This window comes from Strix uralensis, chromosome 1, assembly GCF_047716275.1.
Source record: "Strix uralensis isolate ZFMK-TIS-50842 chromosome 1, bStrUra1, whole genome shotgun sequence".
NCBI lineage: Eukaryota > Metazoa > Chordata > Aves > Strigiformes > Strigidae > Strix > Strix uralensis.
Genome location: NC_133972.1, coordinates 122,102,553 through 122,125,204, shown reverse-complemented (window position 1 = coordinate 122,125,204; position 22,652 = coordinate 122,102,553). Strand labels below are relative to the sequence as shown.

The 22,652-nt window shown below is 39.1% G+C and overlaps 1 protein-coding gene across 1 annotated transcript; it reads left to right on the top strand.

The window, feature by feature from the left end:
• Positions 1-5,933: 5,933 nt before the first annotated feature.
• CLUL1 (clusterin like 1) lies at positions 5,934-22,318 on the top strand. Its single transcript, XM_074879107.1, has 9 exons — positions 5,934-6,032; positions 6,951-7,060; positions 8,380-8,528; positions 11,040-11,207; positions 13,090-13,534; positions 14,803-14,940; positions 18,283-18,497; positions 19,631-19,801; positions 21,603-22,318. The coding sequence occupies exons 2-8, from the start codon at positions 6,958-6,960 to the stop codon at positions 19,796-19,798; spliced, it is 1,386 nt and encodes a 461-aa protein (XP_074735208.1). The 5' UTR covers positions 5,934-6,032; positions 6,951-6,957; the 3' UTR covers positions 19,799-19,801; positions 21,603-22,318.
• The last annotated feature ends 334 nt before the right edge of the window (positions 22,319-22,652 follow it).

The following is a 22,652-nucleotide window of genomic DNA, read 5'->3' as shown; positions in this document are numbered from 1 at the left end:
AGAATGCTGCTGGCAAACACAAACAAGCTATGTCTTGCTGAAAACTGCATATCATCTCAATGCGATTCATTTGTCCCAGTTTTAGAGATCTACATTTAGGTTAGTCTGCTGTATTCACTTTCTAGTCAGGGGAGAAAAACAAGGTCTTCCAAAGTGCAACTCAACTAACTGAGGTCAAGGTCTACAGGGTCAGTTAAATTGCAGCTTAGCCTAGAGCTCTTCTTCAGCTACAAAGAAAACCTAGATCACTCACTGGCTGAGGTGTACACACTGTGCACACTCAAATCTGGACTAGTAAGTACCACAACTCTTTTCTCAGTGCTTAGTATTTCACAGTGCCTGCAAATGTATTAAGCAACTTGAGGTGTGGGCAAATCTGCCAGTCTCTGCCAGAATGGTTTCGTACCAGAGCAGAAGGAAACAGGAGGAACAAGAAAGGATTTTAAGGGTTATATAGTTGTCCTCTTCTGCCATATGTGCATCTTCATGGGCTTCCTACATGATTGTTGTTTGCAATAACTAATTAGCTCTTGGTAGAGGACAGGGAAGTGTATTTTACTTCACGCACTTCCAGTTGGTGAGACTGTTCTCATCCGTGTCTCCCCTAACATTTTGGTACTCTGTGGTCTTTCCTATCTCACCTTCATTTCCCTTTCTGCCTTTTTTGTCTCATTTCTGATTCTCATTTGCTCTGACCTCAGTTTTTCTTTTTTATTCTCCTCCCATTTGTCACGTCTCTGTAACTAATGCTGTTGTTTTTCCACAGTGCTTTAAAAGCTTTGAGTACTGAGGCAGATGCATGGGGTAGTGTACTAGTTATATAAAAGGGCAGCTGTAAAAACATGTGCGAGGGCAATTAAGCAAGAACTCTTAGAAGCATGAAGTCATTAATTCTAATTGCAGTAAGGCTCTTCTTAGAAATTGTCCCTAATATTTGAAATGGAGAAAAAGTCAGCTTCAGGCAGCATTCCAGCTTTACTTCCTCCACTTCCGTGCTACTGCAAGCAGGGGGACTGCATGTGTCCTATTATCGGCTACACTGAGGAAGCTTTATCTTCAGACGTCCCTCTTTGGGCTTGCTGTCCCACAGGCAGTGGAGCAGGTTTCACTTTAAACGCAGCAGAAGCAAGAGGCCAAGTTACCAGCCAGAGATTATTCCCCACCAAAGCAATTCCTAGTTTCTTCATCAAATATTTTCAAGGCCCTATTCTCAATGCCTTCAATTACTTTCCAAGAAAGCAGCAGATCAGGGCAGTTAGCAGCATCGTCAGTTGTTCAGTGCCTCACAAACTGATTATTCAGTCATCTTAACTTCATTAAACTCCAGAGTTGTTTCCAATAAGCAGCTACTCTTTTAACTAGCTGATATAGAGCTGAATGTTGAAGATATGCTTAAGCAAACCAGATGAATACACACAAGGAACCCTGTTCCTTTCAGTTGCAGGCTGAAAGCTGATATATTACATGTCTGCATGCAATAAAACTTTTTTGTTTTAATGCTCCTAGGGAAGCTTGAAACTAAATCCTTGCAAAACATCTGGATCAAAACTTCAGCATTTTAATATTAAATGCTTCCTGAAATCTGTTTGTGTAACTGTATCATGCAGGTTTGCTTCATAGCTTTATAATAAATAGTTTCTAATTCATTTTGTTATCCTTGCACTGACTTTGACATCTCCTGCTGAAAACATAACATCAGTATCAGTGCTACTCCAAGTTCAATAGTTAGCTGATATCCCAAGCAAAAATTCTGAAGACAACCGCATAATTTTTAGGTTTCAGCTTCATATTGTCTTACATTCAACTCTAAGATTTTAATTATCTTTTCCTTGAAATCAATTAAATTTCTTTACGTTATAGATTTGTCTTCCCAAATACAGCGTTCAGTATCACAGTAGATCCCTTCTGCGACGTCTCTGGATAAGGCATGAAGAAACTTTGCATGTCCCTGTGAACAACAGTTGTCATGTTACTGCTGTGACTGGTATTTAGAACTTTGTGTCAAAGCCCTGGAGAACTTTGAAGAAAAAAATTCAGCAGCGAAGTGGAAGATTTTTTCCACACCTAATAGTCATCCTGACCATCCATGGATAGACAAGCAAAAGGAAATCAGAAAAGGCTCATACATTTTAAAGCACGCTAAGCCTTGTGAAGATGGTCTTGCTGACCTCAAAAACTGTAGCTTAATAGTTCCAAATAAAGCCACGTTAAACCTTAGCGTGATGCTTTAAGTTATGCAGGCTGATTTCATGCCTTCAGCTGGTTTCGTGTTTGTGCTGAGCACAGTGCAGAGTCCTGACCTAGCACTGCCTGACCCTTCTCCAGACAGGATAATTGTGTCAACCGGACTCTGAGCTGCAGGGCTCATGAACTTTGGGATCCTGTCATGCTAACACAGCTGTGTTACTTTTGGGGCCTGAGCTGGTAATTTTGCAAGATGTGTAGCTTAGACTAACTCTAGCTATCCAATTTAGGGTAGCCTCAGCTCCTTAGTCGGAGCATGACTGAGAGCATCTCAGGAGCTTGCCTCTCTCTCCAGGCTAAAGAAGCCTTGGTTTCCAACTTCAGCTACTCAGGTAGAACTCAAAGACAGACTGAATACAAACTGAAGGAGAGCTCCAACAACCTTTGACATACAGGAGAAAGCAGAAACCACTCAGGGGCTCCTGAAGTACTAGGAAGGATTAAAAACAAAACAACAAAAAAACTTCACACAACAAAAGTTCAATTCTATAGCCTTAAAACCCATACTGTTAGCAAAGCTTTGTGCATGCTTTAGATTAGCCATGTAATTACACCATAAACCCCCACTAGGATTTAATTTCAATTGAAAGCAGTGGAACTAATGGTGTGCTTACAAATAAAGCTAATTAAGATTTTGTAGAACTGGGGACTATTTCATAACAGTATCAAGAGATTTAATATCAATACGTAGCACTTTGCATGACTCACAGAGCCTATAAATACATACAGGTATTTTCAGCCTGATCATTATATGACTGGCCTAGCTCAGAAAGAAATGTGAAAATACATAGTAGGAAACAACTTTTGCAAACAGCAAATAATTGTGTAAATATATAACTGGAACAAAATCCTACAGCTGATGTATAACACAGGAAATTCCATTTCAACATATTTCTTGATGCTTAATCCTGCCAGGTGGAATGGATCAACCAAAAGGGAGAAGTCACAGTACATTGTGAAAAAAAGTTATACATTTGTGGAGGTCATCCAACAGGACAGAAGGAAACTCCACAAAGCAGCTACAACACTCATCACCCAAGTTCAGCTACGTTCAAGCTCAGTGTCTATCTGTATCAGTACAATTGTTCACATTTCAATTTATCAATATCTTGCAAAAAGCCTATTTTTACTGAAATCCCTTTTCAAGGTATTTCCTTATTTTTTTCCAATACAAACATACTAATTTCAATTAAAATATAGCAGTACTGGAATAACAGTTGGGGTGGAGAGAAAGACACCTTCTACAACTTGCTCACAGGATCTTCTTCAGACTGTCTCCAGTATGATTCAATATTAGAAGAGTACCTTATAATTTGCAACAGCATCACTGAGCACTGAATCATCTGCTTGCATTAGACTATGAAAAAATGAACACATCAGCACAATGTCATGACAGGGCATACTATAGCTGATCAAAGCACTCAAATTCAGAGGAAAATAAAATATTAAGGGGAAACTGTTGAACATGGCAGCTGAGATAAAAATTGGAGATCTCCACAACAGGTCACTGCAAATCAGATTTGGAATGTTAAAAGAAAAGAGAGTGGATATTGGATATGAAACCTGAAAGTATAATTGGTGAGATTTTTGTATAATTAAATTCAAAAGAGAAATGAGAGGGGAAAAGATTTTCAGAGTGAGCACGACTAATAACTGCCTTTCAGGAACGGAGTGCTGGGTTCTTAAGTGCACTTCAAAGGTTAAGTTTAAGCCCAAGATTAACTTTAACAGGCATACTAACTCTAGACAATTTTCTCCTCAGGTTCCTTAGACCTCCTCTTTCAGCCAATACATATACATGAAATAACATGAGAGCAAAGAACTAGGATTTGGTGTTCTTGTAAAAAAGAAATATATAGAGTAATGCCATGTGGTTACATAGTGGTTATAATAAAGTGTGAGGAATAACATCTAAGACAATGCAACACACTTTGCAATGTTCATAATCAACTGAATTGAGAAAAGGAGCCTGACACCCAGCAGAACTCCATATCTCAGCATTAGCTTCTGTACAGATTTCACTTAAGGACTGGCTTTGCAAGGTACAACAGTGTGTTTGACCAGAAAGCCCCACAGAGACCTTCAGAAGATGGGCAATTCTGAAAATAAGCAGTGGGATCTGTGCCAGAGGCAGCCTCCAGCGTCTCCACCCTGGGGCAGGAGAGCTGTTCTCCCTCCCTGCAGGGCAGAGGCTGTCGGCTTTCTTGCAAATTCCTGTGAACTATGGGTGATGCGTTGAAACTGCCCTTTTTGCTCTGGATTGAGTAAAGCTTTCTCTATATTGAGTCAAGTCCAGAAAGGCCAGCAGTAACTTTTGCTAGTCAATGAATATTAGCAAAGATAAATGTCAAAAATGAGGGGGCAAACCCTTGCAGTGAAAGGTCAAAGTCTTTGTTAGGATTCATGACACTTGTGGGCCAGTAACATGCATTTCAAAAGTGTCTGTAATAGATTGTCTTCCTTTGTGCAAATGTATTTTCCACTTACCCTCAAACCTGAGCCAAGCTTGAGGCCCAGAGAGAGAGAGACTGCCCCTTCTACTTCAGCCCAAGCCCCAGGGGTGTTTAATAAACCGTCTAGTCAGGGGATTGTAAAGTCTGCAAGGGTGCCTGTTTGGTATTGCCTCAAAAGAGAACTTTGAAAGGTTTTGTGTAGTGATGAGTCTTGATCAAGGAGTTAGCAGCATTTCAGTGAGCCAGCAATTCATGTATGTTAAAACAAAACACATATTCCCCTTCCATCCATAATTTTCAGGAAATAAGAGTGGAGCTATCTTAATTTTTAATGCAAATTGAGGACTTGCATTTCCCATTACACTTAACAGGTTCTCCACTCTTCCTGATAACATGTTTAAAAATAAAACCCTCAAATATCTTGCCTAAGCAGCATTAATCATGTTAGATCTTAACCATCAATCATCAGTTGGCTTTTATGAACTATGAGGTAAACAAAAAAGAATGGGATGTTTTAAAACTGCTGTTACAGACTATGAGCTACAAGCATCTATTTCCCCATCTCCTCTTTGACTTCAAGGGAGTATTACTGCTGAACATCACAAGGTGGGATATGATTTGCTAACAATACTTGTCCATATTTTATATCAAGCATCTGTTAGTATTTAAATACCTCATGCTGGTCAGATCCCAGACATACTTCATACACATGGACTAACTGAAGAAAATCATTAAGAGGGCAAACCCCAAAATATTAACAAGTATAATGATGTACAAAATACCCAAATTTGCTTATCTCATTTCAGGCTCTACTCATATACTAGCCTGCATCTGGAATCCTGATTTTTTTTTTTTTTTGATTTCTGTATTTTCAGAAGGTATATGAAGAAAGCCATTACGTAATCCAGTGTTCTTTATAGCAAACTAAAACTATGCTGAAGAGATTAAATGGTGGAAGCTATTTTTAGCCAAACTAATTGTAACAGTGTCACTAAGAACATAAGCTGCAAATGTCTCCTAAGGTAAAGAGCAAGATGATGGAAAAGCCAGTAAAACGAAAGGCTACCGACTACAGAAAAATAGCAGATCCAAATTATACGATTCTGCCCAACGCTCCCCCTAGTGGTTTGCCCACAGAGATGAGCGTGAAGTCCCATACAGCAAAACCCTCCAGCCTAATGACAAAACGTTCTGTTAATAGGATTAAGTACTTTCTCATCACATAAGTAGAACATGGCAAAATCCGTGACAGTCCCAGCAATTAGATCAGAACACAGCCCGACCCCTTCCTGACGCGGGGAGCAATTTTGCAGAGGAGGTGTTTCAGTATTAATGGTAAATATGTTGAGGTTTTTTTACTTTTCTTTGGAAACGGGTTTGTATTTCTTTGCAAAGTTAATTGGCCTTTCACTATAAATGTAAAGGTACAATATGCAAGGAACTATATAAGTAAATCCAGGATATAAATAAATCCAGGCTCTTAATTTACATATGCACTTGCAGCTGATAACTGCATCTCCAAGAAGGCTATAATGGCTAACAAGAAGGTACTTAAATACTGTGTTCACTTAATCAGATGAGAACTATAAAGTGTAGTTGCATGGATTCTAGAAAATAAACCTTTCTCCTCTAACTGCTTTTGCGAGGGGAATAAAGCAAATGGCATTTCTTTCCCTTATTTTGTAGGAATTTCTTTAAATTCCTGATGTTTGTTTACAAAACTGATCTAACTGCCAATTTCTTGGCACACGTATTATTGCATCTGCTATATTATGTATTATACTGAAGGACAATGAAATAAATTGTATGTTTGGAGACAAGGAAGGGAACAACATCCCAGAAATTTCCCTGTCTAAATTTGGCAATAATGTTTAGCATGGATGCATTTATAATATGAACTAAGAACATAGTGTGAAATCAGTAAATAGTGTGTTTCACAAGGCAGAAAAGGGACAGACTGAACCACATAAGCTTTCAGTTTTAAATATATATGTCCTGATTCTCTTATACCGCTGTGCAAACTCAGTGGAATTCATCTAGTTAGTCTGAATAGATAATTACAAATGAGGTCAAGCTCCTTACTCATGTGTTTTCACTAACAGTAGATTTTGGATGCATGTTATAGCTCTCAAAAACCATAGTTAAAGTCAAAATTAATGGGAACTTGTATAAGACTTAGTAAACATTACACCTAGGCATTTGAGCATCATGAAGGTACTTACATTTAACTGCACTGACCTGCTTCTTTAACAGAAAGAACATGAAGTCCTCTTGGTTATTCATAATATACATGCTATGGCTGAATGGTCACCAGTGTGCACCAACAAAGCAGGAGGAAATGAATTCCCGGGAAAACCTGAAGCGTATGTATGCTTTTCTTACCAGGGGTGTGCTGGAAGCCCCTGGGCCCAGGTCTCCAGTCTCCTGGTGCATTTTGACTTCCACATTCACTGGCGTCAAGAAGATCCGCATTCATGTGTGGAGCTTAGAAACCATTATATAGCTGACTACATGCATCCACACACACAATGGGGAAATAAGAACAACCGGGATGAGAAAGTAAAGCGATTAAGAGATAGACATGCTCTTACAAAAAAGTATTTACAGCATTTTGATAGGTTATTTGGTCCCTCACAGATCATTAGAACATAAACTGAACACAAAATTCAATTCAACAGATTTTGAATTATTTTGTTTATTTAAATAATCTTTGAAAATGTTTATTCTACAGTTATATACTTTGGTGGAAAAGATGGTTATTACAAATAAGTGAAATAAAATTACTTAATTTAGAAAAAAGCAGCTATTCTGCATATATTCACCTTTAAGCATGGCTTTATTTTGTGGACAGAAAACCCAAGAGAATCAGCAATGAAATATTCCTTCTGTCTACATTAATAATAATTCTGAAACAAACAAAAAGTTAGGGGAGGGGAAGAAAGAGGTAAAGGAAAAAATGACTGACATGTTTTTGGCAGTCTCAGGTTGATGTGGCTTTTAGTTGTTTTGTATAGCTCCAGTGATATTCAGGGTATTTCTGCCAAGGGAACAAACACAGATAAAGGACAGGCAATCATGCAGAGCTTCAAGGTGCAATGTGCGGGCTAAACCAGGTTTTCACCAAAACTCTATGGTCTTTGCTTCACAGGAAGTCTAGAGATTGTATTTTTATGAAAGCAGGTTGAAGGCACCTGTAAACTATGTAAAGAGAAATGTAAAAATGTAAAGAGAAGCTGTCACAGGCTGCTTGCAAATCAAAGATAAATATATAGGATATGTCATTAGAAAACTGAGGAGTAAATCCTTGGAGATATCCAAAACCCAGGATGAGGTCCTGAGCAACCTGCTCAAGTTGACCCTGCTTTGAGCAGGAGGACTGGACTCAACGATCTCCAGAGGTGCCTTCCAGCCTCAACTGGTCTGGGATTCAGTGATCAGCAGTGGGACAGCTGAGTATATGGCTTGGGTTACACACAGCTGATTACTGGCAAAGGCTCTGGGCCAGATTATTATCTGATGCAAATTGTCTTGGCTCTGTGTTATTCAACATTCACTATCTCAAGATTTGTCTCTGCAACTGTAGGGAAACAGAGCTGTTTCATTCTCCTTCGTCATCAGTGCATGACAACTTGGGATAGTGTTAAAATCTGATTAAGTCACTGTATAATTTGGCTTTTTTTAGTATTATCTGAAGTTGGAGAGAAGTATGTAGATGAAGAGGTAAAGAAGGCTTTGACTGGTATTAAGCAGATGAAAATTATGATGGAAAGAAATGAAGATAAGCATGTAGATCTGATGAAAACTTTGAAGAAAAGCAGTGAGGAAAAGCAGGTAACTGAAGTGCATCTGGGTTTTTTTGTTTGTATTTTTGTTAACTTGTGGCTATTTTTAATCAAAGATGAGGCAGGTTGTACATGGATTTAGCCTACCTCCTGGAAGTAGTACAGCATGCCATTGTGCTTAGGCCAATAAGCAACCCAGAAGGATCCCTTGGGGTCTCCCCTTTTGTAGGAAGAATGTAAACCACATTGTATATACAATCTGAGCAGTATACATCTCTTTATATGGTCACAGGATTGATAGGAAATCTGGTTCTGCCCCTTTCTCTCACTAGCAGAAGAAAACTCACATGGCACCTCTACAGAGGTTCTCACTGCCTGTCTCCTGGAAGCTGGAGTTGGGCCAAGAGACATCCTTTACTAGCCTATCAAGAACCTGGATGTTCACATTTCAGAAGAAGTTAAAACATTACTTGATACTTGCCAATTTCTTAAGAAAGAGCTTGCCTGCTGGCAGGACCCTGGCAGACTGAGGAAAGCTTTCAGACTGTGCTTGAAATCAAGCACTGAACAAAAGCAGTGCCTGCCTCACTGGTGCCTCTTCCAGATTGCATGGTTCTTTTGAAAGCTAGAGGTGAAGAGTTTCTATCTTCCCTCAGAAATACAGCTTTCTAACTGAGTGGCATACTGTTAATTTTTCCCTGTGGCTGAATGTCTAATCTATTTCTAAAATGAAACTGAGTGAGCACTAGACAAAATACAGCTGAGTAACCACTCATTAGCAAGTTACCCTCTCTCTGCCCATCCCGGTTGCAGGGTAAAACATGTTATCTGAAACAACCTTCCTTGAGATTTGAGGTCTCTCATTTTATTCTGCAGTTGGGATGTAACTAGCAGCAGCCTAGGCACAGTCAAGCTGATGGTGACCACCATACGGAGATACAGAAGTAAAAGGAGACATTAAATGCTGTATGTGTACTCAAACATTACTTTGGAGAGAGAACCTGAGTTTTGTAACATTCAGAAGGCAGAGCTGCTGCAACAGCAACGTGTTGAATAAAGTAGTGCACTTGCTGCTTATTTCTAAAATCCCCTGCTTCACTTAATTCACACCAAGGCAACGGGAAGCCACTGTATAAAGGTGTTTTGTGTGGAAGGTCCAGCAGTTCTGCCCTGCATGTCTTTATACACCTCAGGCCACAAGGTGTTTCCCAGCTTGCTTTGCAAACTTCAGACCTTCAGAAAAATATCAATGCCACAAATTATAATGTGCTCTAGAGAAAGTATAGGGGATCAGGGGAATTTCTAATGTCCCAATGCAATGCCTAGGCCCAGAGCCATGTGCTCAAATGATCCCAAGAAATAGACATTACTGTATATTTTAAAAAATACAAAGATTCTAACTATTGCTTTCAATGAAGTTGAAGGAAAATTTCCTCTTGGCCCACCATCTGGTAGTTAGTTTAAACTATTTGTATTAGCAAGCCAAAAAGTACCTGATAGCTTTCTAACATCTATAGGAACACCAGTACGCTCCCATGGTCTATGCTGTTGTTAGCTCTTACTGGATGATTTAATTTACACATAACTTACATCCACAGGGAGAGTTCATAAAACACTGAATAAATGTATTAGATCAGAAAATAATTAAACATAGACTATGAAGTTACTGTCTCCACCAAGCACATTCTGGCAGAAGTTTTCTTTTCTGTGAGCCTCTTCCCTATTGAAATAGTGCCAGAAAGGATTAAGACTGACCAATTAAAAGGTTTCTGTCATACTTAGGAACAACTTGGAACATTGTTTGGAAACCTAAACTATTAAAATACCTTGTACTTGCAGAAAGAAATTCACAATCTGCTTTAGTAGGAAGAACTCTTCTGTCTTTCCATTGCCAAGTCTATTCTAAAATGCTGCTTCTGATCTGCTCAGCTTTGTGCTCTACCTGATGGAGAATGATCTAGTACACAGAAGCAGCATTGTAAAATACATCCTGTTTCCCTTCAGTATGGAAGGAGTGCCTCACACTTCCACAAGAGCAGGAAGAAACCCCCTCACTACAATCTTTTGATCAGTATAATCCCAAACAGAGGAAATGACAAACTTTAACATATTTCTGCATTAGAGAAAGAATCTATGTGTGTCAAGGACTTAGCCTCATGAAATAGCAGTCCCTTAAAGAATAGAGCAAAGAAGCAAAAAAGGGCTATCTGTGGAACAGATGAATACTGCAGATATGATATGACGAAAAAATGATACAAATTGAGCACATGACCTTGTGAGAGATTGAATGCTTCTTGCACAGAAGATCCAGGTAGATTGTAGAGGTCCGTTTGGTTTTGTAGGCTGTGTCCTCTGGGAGAATAATATCAGAAAAATTCTCTAAGGAGAAGTTTTTCAATTTTCAGTTCCCTCCATATGTGACTGCAGCTGAGAAGACACCCTACTCTTAACAGTTAGGGATTAGCAAAAAAAGGAACCATAAATAGCCAAAAACACTGGATTAAGTATTTAGAACATTAACCTGAAAATTGCTCTCAACTGAATCTTTTTTCTTACTTAGCAAGCCTTGCGACTTATGGATGAAGTAAAGGAAAGATTAGAAGAAGAAGAAAGACAATGTCAAATATCCTTGAAAAATTTATGGGATGAATGTGAATCTTGTTTAGAAAGTACCTGCATGAGATATTATACAACTTGCAAACATGGTTTGTCAACATTTAGAGGAAAGGTAGGAAGAAATCTTCTATCTGGGAAATACTCTTGAATTCACCTAACAGTTTTAGAGAGAGCACTTCTTATTTTCTCAATGGCCAGATCTGCCAGTTACATCAGGTTACTTAAAATTAATTTGATTTGGAGGGTCTGGTAATGTGAAATTATATGGCAGAGATTACATGCAATTATATTCATTGAACATTGAGCCAAAATGAGTTCGTTTGCACCCTGGCGTGACTCCATGGATATTGATTATTCCCCTGACTCCAGTGGAGTCACTCCAGATATACAGTGTTGTCTCTCACAGTAGGACTTGCATTAAGATAATAACCTTGTGAAAAATACCACACAGATTCTTAATGGTCCATCTGAAAATCAGCAGAATCAAAAATGTAGGCATAGTTAGCAAAATTCCATGGGAAAAAAATAATCTACTTATACAACATCATACTTTCCTATATTTATTCTAATTTTAATATACTCTTTAAGTAACATAACAGCTTTAAAATGCTTAACTGTTTTTTAATAAAGGAAACTGTCATCAAAGGAGATTCCCCTAATTCTACCAGAAAGAAAATATGCTTTTCTGGCTTGCACATTATTACTACAAGATTTAACAAAATTGTAATCACTTTTTTTATTTGGGCATATACTTTAAGTGCTGCTTAACAACCAAAACTGCACAATTACTGCTACTGAAATTTTAGCCACATTACCTAGCTTTCACATCCCCAGGCACTGAAACAGACAGTAACTTAAACAAGAGACAAGCTTTAGAGCAAAGGTATTTAACACTTGTGCATATGCTTTAAATTATTCATGTAAAAATGTGGAAGATACTAAATTTAAGACTATTGGTGATACTTATGGCTTTTTAAATACTTTTCATGGATACCTCAGATTTATCTCTTGGACTTTCAAGAGTCTGTGGATGTCAGCTTGAAATTATTGCAGTAAAAGTTATATATTGCTCTGTCACTGTCTTTGACCCTCTTGGTAATTTCCTCGGTGAGCTATATGGTTTATTTGACGCATTCAAAGTAAGAAATGTGTTGTGACAGAAATAGTTTTAAAAAAAAGAGGACAAAGATAGCTGTGGCTGATGACACACAGGCAGCAGGGGCAATACCGGCTTAGGCTGTTCCTACAGTGCCATTTCACAATTCACATTCCCTCTGAGCTGCACTAGAGGTCAGATTGTTTTGAAAAAAAATATGTATATCTATCTGTGTGCGTTTGGCAGGGTGCTTCTTAACCCTCACCAGTTTTCTAATGCCATGAAGTGTGGCTCCACAAAACACTGCATCTTCTCAGGCGAAGGTAGTGTGTTAAAGGACAGAGCAGGGAACCAGTGGCTGAGACCCAGGCACCGGGAACTCTGTAAAGCAGAGTCAACACTCGGCCTCTTCCATCATCAAACCATGGACTTTGAGCCACTGTTTCATTGATTTTAATGGGTTTCAGTTTGCACAAGGACATGAGGACTTGGCCACTGGTGAGAGAGGGCAGAGTATTTACAGATCACAGCGAGAACAATCGCCTTCTGTTCCCTACACTGCACATAAGTACCACAGAAATGTTTCCAAGATATAGTCCAAATTGTTTGTTGGAAGAAACCCAAACGCCAATACTAACCTTGAGCCTCCACAGATTAAAGGCCAACTGGCAACCCTTTTACTCCGGATCTGATTTGGAGCTAATGATTTAGACTGATTGTACTTTCATTCTTTATAGTCTAGTATCTTAAATTACTTTGGAGTATATGCTGTGTTTGTAGTTATTAAAATGACATTGTTTATATGGGTATTTGAAACAGAAAAATTAGAGCCACTTCCCTGAGAGAAGAAAAACTGATAACTTGTCAGACAGCTGATCTATCTCCTTCTTATGCACAGGTTGAAGATTTTTTGAGGAAAATACCTCCACTCATTTTTACTTTTCACGAGGATCAAGAAAAAGACATCCAGTTTAATGAAAAGCCTGAGAAAGAGGATACCCAGCTAGTAAAAATGGAAGGTTTATTTAGCCAACTATTATCGGACATGGGCTCAATATTTGACAAAAGTTTCATTTTTTTCAAGCAGATACAAAAAGAATTTGACCAGTCTTTTCAGACGTATTTCATGTCTGATCTGGACTCGAATGAGTCCCCCAGCATGCCAGCTTTACCTGAGGACACCACCAGACATGATGGCTCACAGAAAGGCTGGGGTATACCTGGCTTCTTACAGATAGTTTTTGATTTCAGTAAGACGGTGTTTGAAGGTGTCAGTGAGGTGATCACCGAAGTTTTTGATGAATACAGAGATAACAGAAGAGATGTACCAGAACAAGCCAAAGGCAAGTGTTAGAAAATGAAAATCAACTGCACTGTCAATGACATCAAACTGCTTGGGATTGCTGAACCATGGTTAATGATTCAGTTTGTGGTGTGTTAGTGTGAGACACTGTATGGAAGCTCTGGAGGCTTTCTTGGTTAAACAGGCATGGGTCAAGGATGACTTTATCAATTAAATGAAAAGGTAGAAATCACTTAGAAATCTCAGAGAAATGTCACAGGGGGACTTTACAGGTTCTATACCGCCTGATTTTCATGGCAATTCTCAGAGCACTTGTAGGAGTTCCTCAGGAGCTCTTGAATTCATGATGGATGCAGGTTTTCATAAGGCTGACTGACAGATCTGATCTCAGCATTTGTCAGGACATGATTTGTATCATATCAGTGACTTGTCACCAATTCTAGAAAATTAGGGTAATTCTGTGAGACGTCAAGGCATATCCCTGCCCTTGTCACATGACATTAAGCTCAGCCAGACAGCTGCAAGCTCTGTTCCAGGCTATCGCAGCAATGCAGTGAGCCAATCAAATACAGACCAGCCATCAGGTTTTCCAGCGACCAGAAAAATTCTGGACATAACGTTGGTTTCAGCTGATAACCCTCAGTGGAGGAAAAAACCCATGGTCAACTTTTAGAATACAAATAAGCCTTATCCTTCATATCTTACTAGTGCAAATAGAAAAACAAGCATCATTCAAACACATGCTGGTACCTGTCACAGTAAGCACATGCCATTAACTCTTGAGTGGCAGATGACATAACCATTATACGGTCATCAGGAAATATAAAGTTAAGTGATTCTTCAACAGTGTTTTTTAATTTTTCCTGTATCATGACCCATGTTACCTCAGAAATAAGCTTTGGTACTGTGCATCTAGCTGTACGTGATTATGAAATATCTTGACTTCTAAGGGTCAAAAAGATCTTACCAGAACTTTCATGTTGTAGAAATAACGTGTAATAATATTACCAATTGTTTGGCTATTAGTGGGGAATACACTACTATGCCTTTATAAGGGAATATGCTATAATGGCATGAATTCCTTGAAAGAAAACGTGATTTGTATCTTCTCCTGACTTCTACTTTTTAATGTTTGATTCCTTTTTTTTTTTTTTTTTTTGGGGTGGGGGTGGGGAGAAGGGATTTATGGCAAATATTTTGGGTTAAGGGCAAGAAATTATATTCTAGCACTCAGAGCAGGCAACAAATGTATATTTATCAAGACCCTAAGATTAATGGCAGTCTAAAAATACTGTGACTTCATTCTAGATCCTGACAGAAGTGGCATGTTCTCAAAAACTGTGTCAGGACGCCAGAGAGCTCTGTGCAGGGAGCTTCGGGAGAACTCCTCTGGATGCCCACAGTTTCAAGAGAGATGTCAGAAATGTCAAGACAATCTCTTGCATGGTAAATACCTATTTTCTGATTATTTCTTTTTCTGTAATTCATTGATCACTGGTTTGTAGATTTTGAGGCTGACACTTTCTACTGAGCTGTTTCTGTATTTTTGGAATTAACATGCAGTCACTGAGTTTTTAGTGTAACTATGGATAAAAACACACTATTCCTCATTCCAGATGATTTCAATTACCTTTCCCCACTGTCTCCACAGAGTGTCAGTATAACTCAGTCGTTAACATACCGCTGGAGGTCCAAAGAGAAGTTTTACACTCTATAACAAAATACCTATATATTTTGTTAGAGTTGCCATCCTGCAGAGAAGCAAGAGGTCAGGCAGTAATCGATCCTGCCTGGGTGCAAAAGTGCTGAACAGAAAGTCAGGAGAAGCTCGAACTCCTGACACTCACTTGTCTTTCAGACAACCAGACATAAAGTCTGGTAGCATTCAGCTCCTCACAAGGAAAGCCACCGCTGATGAGCCTGTAATTATTCTTTGTTAAACCATGTCAGCAAACAGGGCTGACATGAAGGACAAAAAGGGAACTGCTTATCAGTACTAAGGAGATGGAAAAGCTCTGGCATGGACCCTCCATGGGCACCTGGAAAAAATTCAGACTGCATCACCTAGAACTGCTCTCAGAACTCCCACTGCAGCATAACACATCTGTATTTCCAGAATTATTTAGGACTTAAAAGCCACAGAATATGCTTAAACCCAAATGTCTTCAGAATATTCCAGTGTGGCAAATATTAATGATCCAATTTTGAAAAGAGTATGAGACCACTTCCATCTCACTAAAAATATCTTTTTGTCTACAACTGTGTATTACAGATACCAGTTTGTATCTGTGGTTATTGTACTATCAGCCTGAAGGTGACCCTTGACAGTCCTATTTAACAAAGAATAAATTTAATTTTTCCATAGTAATTTTTGTATAGGTTTAATATAATGTTCTTGTTTAAAATCCGTATCTTAGTAAAGAAAAAACCAGCAATCTTCAGTTCTAAATTCATGGCAGATGATACTAGTCACATGCTAATGTCTAGCTATTAGATGATACTAGGCCTTAACACTCAACAGGAATAATAACATACATTACGGGCTTTCTTGTAATAATCTATATCATAGAATCATAGAATAGATTGGGTTGGAAGGGACCTTTAAAGGTCATCTAAGTCCAACACCCCTGCAATGAGCAGGGACTTCTTCAACTAGATCAGGTTGCTCAGAGCCCCGTCCAGGGATGGGGCATCTACCACCTCTCTGGGCAACCTGTTCCACTGTTTCACTGCCCTCATCATAAAAAATTCATTCCTTATATCTAGTCTAAATCTGCCCTCTTTTAGTTTAACGATTACCCCTTGTCCTATCGCAACAGGCCCTGCTAAACGTCCCTCCCCATCTTTCTTATAGGCCCCCTTTAAGTACTGAAAGGCTGCAATAAGGTCTCCTTGGAGCCTTCTCTTCTCCAGGCTGAACCACCCCAACTCTCTCAGCCTCTCGTAGGAGAGGTGTTGCATCCCTCTGATCATTTTTGTGGCCCTCCTCTGGACCTGCTCCAATGGGTCCATGCCTTTCCTGTGCTGAGAGCTCCAGAGCTGGACACAGTGCTCCAGGTGGGCTCTCACCAGAACAAAGTAGAGAGGCAGCTTCTCCTGATGCAGCCCAGGATACGGTTGGCTTTCTGGGCTGCAAGCACACATTTCTGGCTCATAGTCAGTTTTCTGTCCACTAATATCCCCAAGTCCTTCTCTGCAGGGCTGCTCTCAATCCACTCTTCACCCAGCCTGTATTTGTGCATGGGGTTGCCTTGGCCCACGTACAGGACCTTGCACTTAGCCTTGCTGAATTTCATGAGGTTTACACAGGCCCACCTCTCAAGCCTGTCAGGGTCCTTCTGAATGGCACCCTCCGGAGTACCAACCACACCACACAGTTGGTGTCATCAGCAAACTTGCTGAGGGTGCACTCAATCCCACTGTGAAACATCCTTCTCTCTAAATTGGAGAGATACGGAGCACCTCCCCTATGAGGACAGGCTGAGGGAGTTGGGGTTGTTCAGCCTGGAGAAGAGAAGGCTCCAAGGAGACCTTATAGCGGCCTTCTAGTACTTAAAGGGGGCCTACAGGAAAGATGGGGAGGGACTCTTCATCAGGTAGTATAGGTATAAGACGAGGGGTAACAGTTTTAAACTGAAAGAGGGTAGATTTAGATTAGACATAAGGAAGAAATTCTTTACTGTGAGGGTGGTGAGGCACCGGAACAGGTTGCCCAGAGAAGCTGTGGATGCCCCCTCCCTGGCAGTGTTCAAGGCCAGGCTGGATGGGGCTTTGAGCAACCTGGTCTAGTGGAAGGTGTCCCTGCCCATGGCAGGGGGGTTGGAACTAGATGATCTTTAAGATCCCTTCCAACCCAAACCATTCTGTGATTCTATGATTCTATGTTGTGTGGGACCATGTCAAAGTCCTTACAGAAGTCCAGACAGATGACATCCGTAGCTTATCCCTTGCCCACTGATGCAGTCACTCCATCACAGAAGGCCACTAGGTTGGTCAGGCAGGACCTGCCCTTGGTGAAGATGTGCTGGCTGTCTCAAACCACCTCCCTGTCCTCCATGTGCCTTAGCACAGCTCCTAGGAGGATCTGTTCCATCACCTTCCCAGGCACAGAGGTAAGGCTGACAGGTCGCTGGTTTTCAGGGTCCTCCTTTCTACCCTTTTTTAAAATGGGTGCAATGTTTCCCTTTTCCCAGTCACTGGGGACTTCACCTGACTGCCATGATTTCTCAAATACCATGGAGAGTGGCTTGGCAACTGCATCATCCAGCCTCAGGACTCTGCGATGCATCTTGTCAGGTCCCATAGACTTATGTATATTCAGGTTCCTCAGGTGGACTTGAACCTGATCTTCTCTTACAGTGGGAGGGACTTTGCTCCTCTATATACTTGGGATGGATTGATAACAGAATATGAGCAATTAGAAAAAAAAAAAAAGATAACGTACAAGGAGATTAGGAAGTTTCTATACATAAAATCTACCAGTTCTTATTTAGCATAACAGAAAATCTATTGCCATGAAATATGATATAAACCTTAAAGTACTTGGTAAGTTACTGTCATACAGCAAATGGGATAATTAATTCATTTAGTCAGTATGAGCCTAAACTAAATCTACCAATATAGGTCAGGACCAATTACTCCTGTTTTTTTTAGCATTATTTAAATGCCAACCCAAAATGTGCCACCTTGCTAGAGTTTTTTACAGTTTTCTATACTTCAGATAGAAAAGACGAAATACAATACATACTACTTTCCTATAAGCTTCATGCTGGCTGTCTTTTCTAACAGATTGCCCAAACGTTCCCGACCTGCACATAAAGTTTGATGAAACCTTTAAACTGGTTAATCTCTCAAGGGTGCAGTACGAGCAGATTCTCCAGGTGGTTCAGCGTCATACAGAAGACACTTCCTACTTGTTGAGCAAAATGAAAGAAAGATTTGGGTGGGTGTCTGAGTTATCCAATATGACCATTGGACCAGGAAACATTTTCAATATAGTTAAGGTAAGGGTTGTCTCCCGAAGGGAGCTATTGCACGGTGCTGTCTTTGACCTATGCTTTGTTCACACTTACGCTGTTAGGGATTGTGGATGTTTGTACATGTGTAACGTTTGGTTTTTACAACACAAAGTTCCTACTCGTCTTGAATTTTTGTATGCTTGATAATCCCTCAATGAGCTGAAACTCCAGAGATTAGAAACTATTTTCCTCTAAATCCTTTTAGTCTGATGGATGGCTGACAGGCTAACCTGAATCACTGTCTGATAAGAGTAAATTGACACTAGCAGCTTTGACTGGCCTCAGATTACCTTCACAGATAAATTTCACTGTACCAGTCAGTAACACATCCTTATTGGATCAATGAATATCTAGCTATATATCTATGTCTGTATCTATATACCCCAAAGCTCAAAGAAGGCAAATGTTATGCAGTTATTGCAGTGGAAGATGCGTATCTTTAACAGCATCTGTCAATATTCCAATAAATACATCATGACTAACTGTATCTCACACACAAGAATATATCCAAGGTAAATTCAATTCATTTTCCTCAGTGAGGGAAAAATCCTATTCTCCTTTCCAACTCAGAAATCCAATGTACTACTATTACTACAAGAACTTTATATGAAATGATTGTACAATCCACCAAAAAAGCACAAAATCAGGAACAAAGGGACAAGCAATACTTAAGCACACTTTCCCAAATGAGTCCGAGCTATCTGCTCCAGAAAAATAAAGCTACAGAACTGTCTGGTTTAGAAAAACACATAGGAATGAGTAACTTCAATCACAGGAACTTTGTCTTGAAATTAGTGAGATAACTCACACACAAGTTTTCATTAGGAGAACAGAAGCTCTTTATAGATGTAGTTCATGGTATATATATTAACATGCAGTTCTTTAATATGGTCTTGCAGTGCCATGTCAGCTCTTCCCACCGCCTACAATAAGCTTTGGCATAAATTCAGACACCCACTGTCTTTGCAGAAGAAAGCAATTTAAAGAAAGTAGATGAGTCTAAAATATTCCTCTATTTAATTTTCCCCTATTAAAGACAGTAGGCACAGTAGGTACAAACAAAACTAAAAGTACACAGTAGTTTGTAGTGTTTAAAGTACTGATCTGTTCTCTTCTAGGTGGTACCCGGGGATCCCTCTGGTAAAAATGAAACTGTGGTAGATGTGAATATTCTGACTTCACCTACTTTCACCATTAAAGTTCCACCCAATTTAGACCCAAAGAGTGCTGAATTCGTTGAATACATAGCTGGGAAAGCACTGCAACTATATAAGCAGAATTTTTAAGTGGTAAGTTCATTCCTTCCCCTTTCATAGGGAATGCAACTCTTCATAAGAGGTGTTTACATCGCAATAAACTTTAGTTAGAACAGGATTCAGTCATGGTATATACAAGACCATCTCTTCAGAAACAATGCTCTGATTGAGACAAACACAAGTGTTATGGAAAACAAAAACAAATGCTCAATGTTCTAGCCTGCAAAGCACAGACATGATGATATTAAAAGATTTGACTTACTTAACTGTGAAACCCTCTATCTTTAAGTAACATCTGGGATGAGGTAATGTGATGATAAATATTCCTTCAGAAGAATTGCCTCACAACCATAGTCCAGAGTCTTGGCATCGGAAACCATGTCTTTGTGTTCATTAATCACAAATGAACTGGAATTACCACTATTATGTTTTTTTTTATTTTCAGTGGTGTTTAAGAGCATGCTCTGTATTATTTTTGATGATAAAGGAGTGCAAAGTCAGAATCAGCACCAGCACTTGAAAGAGCTGTTTTAACGTAATATTTTCCCATTAATAGCACTCTGCTCAGATTAACAGTGTTAATAGAATCTGCAGTTTGACTCGTAGGAACGTGCACAGAAAGATCCTTCTCATGGGCTTCTAACCATGTTTGTAGGAAGCTCACACAGAGGCTTCTCTCTTCCAGATGGGGAGGGAAGAACCAGGCAGAGAGCAGGGGAAAACAATGCTTCATATTCTCTAATCCCACAGGGAATCTCCAGGAAAGATGGGGTAGTTTCAGGTAGTATCACACTGCTGTGGGGCTAGCCAGCTACCCAGGGAAATCCAGGGGGCTCTGGGATGCACAGCTCCGGTGGCCTCTGACTCTCACCGCTGGCACTCCCCGGGGCCAGTGCCACAAGACACACGAGACCTACAGGCAAATCACTGCAGTGTCCCCCCAGTCTTCTGAGGAGGCACTACATTTGGACACTGCTCCTCTTTAGGTCATGGGTGTCTGATATCCTCATCTCAGCAAATAAAGCATGACATGAAGGCCCACAGAAGTCTCAGGAGGCACACAAAAAGGATTCAACATTAACAAAGTAGATGAAGAAAATAAAATTTCAGCATTTTATATTGCCTCTATTCTTTTGAGGTCAGACTCACAATTTTTAAGCAGATGAAAGAAAGAAATCACGTCCATCTGAGAGGCTCAGGTAGGCTGCAGAATTTAGACAGAATATAATAAGCCTCACCATGAACCCTGCTTAGGTAAATACTGGTGAAATTATGTGTATATCATCTTTAAAATACAAGCATTTTAAAAAATTTATAAACATATCAAATAAAATGCTTAGCACAGTTTCTCTACCATTTTTCTTCAGAATTCTCTGTCATTTATAAGCAGTTATTGACAATACATACTCTTTCAGACCATGCAAGATCTTCAAGGCCTAATGATGACATTATCAATTTCCTTAGTCTGATTATGATTTTTAGCCTAAATCTTAGTCTGATTTTCCTGTGCAACATATCTTGTGTAGCCATTTTATACCTGAGAAAAGTAAGTGGCATTAATTTCCAAATCACAATACCATTTTATGTTCAGTTTGCACAACAGATTTAGGGTACGTGAAAGTGTGACGAAAGCAGAGTTAAAGCTGTACAAAAAAAGGGAAAGATCTATAAGAAGGGAAAAAGAGAAAAAAAATCTGTTTCTGTCTGTTTTTTATGTCCTGTATGTTTCTATAGCAGGGCACTGATGCATTCCACATATACTTATTTTTCTAATATCTTTTTCTCAGTCCAAAACCAAAATGTTTAATCAATTTTTATTTTTTTTTTCTCCTAGGAAAGAAGATGTGTGAAATCTTTCTTCCCAAAAAACAGTATATACTCCTATATAGGTGAAATACCCCTAAGTTTAACATACAGCTAATTGTTTAATGACTATGGTTAAAATAGTTGCATATAAATAAAATTTTGTTTAGTAAATACTGTGACATACGAGCTAGCAACCAAAGACTGTAGAAATCTTTTAACTCAAAACCAAATCCAAATTCATTTTAATATTCATTTATTTAAATAAAATGTTATTTATGTTGTATATTAGGTAATCTTTAATATCCAGCTATGGCCCTGTTTATGCAAAGATTTAAGGAAATAATCAGCTATAAGCATACAAATAATTCCTATCTGCATACTTAAATTCAAGCACATTCTTAAGCCTTTTCAAGATCGGTCCCTACAGATGTTGCACATTCAGCTAAGTCTGAATCAACCCGATTTCCATATGCATATAGCATATTATTTTCCAATGAAATCACTCCATTTCTTCTTCCAGTTGCTTTGGATGTTTATCATATACATTAAATGACTTTTCTGAATATGCAGTAATGAGTAGGTCTTCTGCCTTTGGCATTTCTTAATTGTAGTTTGCCTCTGGAGTTAATTTTTTAATTCATGAACAAGGAAGCCTGTATCAGAAAAGATGTTTGTTTTTTCCTAAATTACACACATTAGCTTTCAATGGTATTTGCAAATTATAATAAAGGTTAAGAACTGATATATCTCTGTTAGAAGAAAAGCTCTATGCAATTTGGTTTCATTTGCTGTGCCTGGCATTTCTAAGCATTTTTTGCAGTTATATTCACCATTTCCAACTGCATCTCTGTTAAATAAATTATATTCAAAGTGTACAAACCCATCTATATTAGATATGAGCACAGAAAAATAATTGTACCCTAATTATACCATACCTTTTCCTTTACTTCTATGCATGCAACTATACACGTTTATACAAGAAAAGGACCACTTCATTGTTTTAATTAGCAGGAAAGATGTTTTCCTGCCTGCTGTAAGGAAATCCACAGTCCTCTGTTCCATTTAACCGCCATTATAT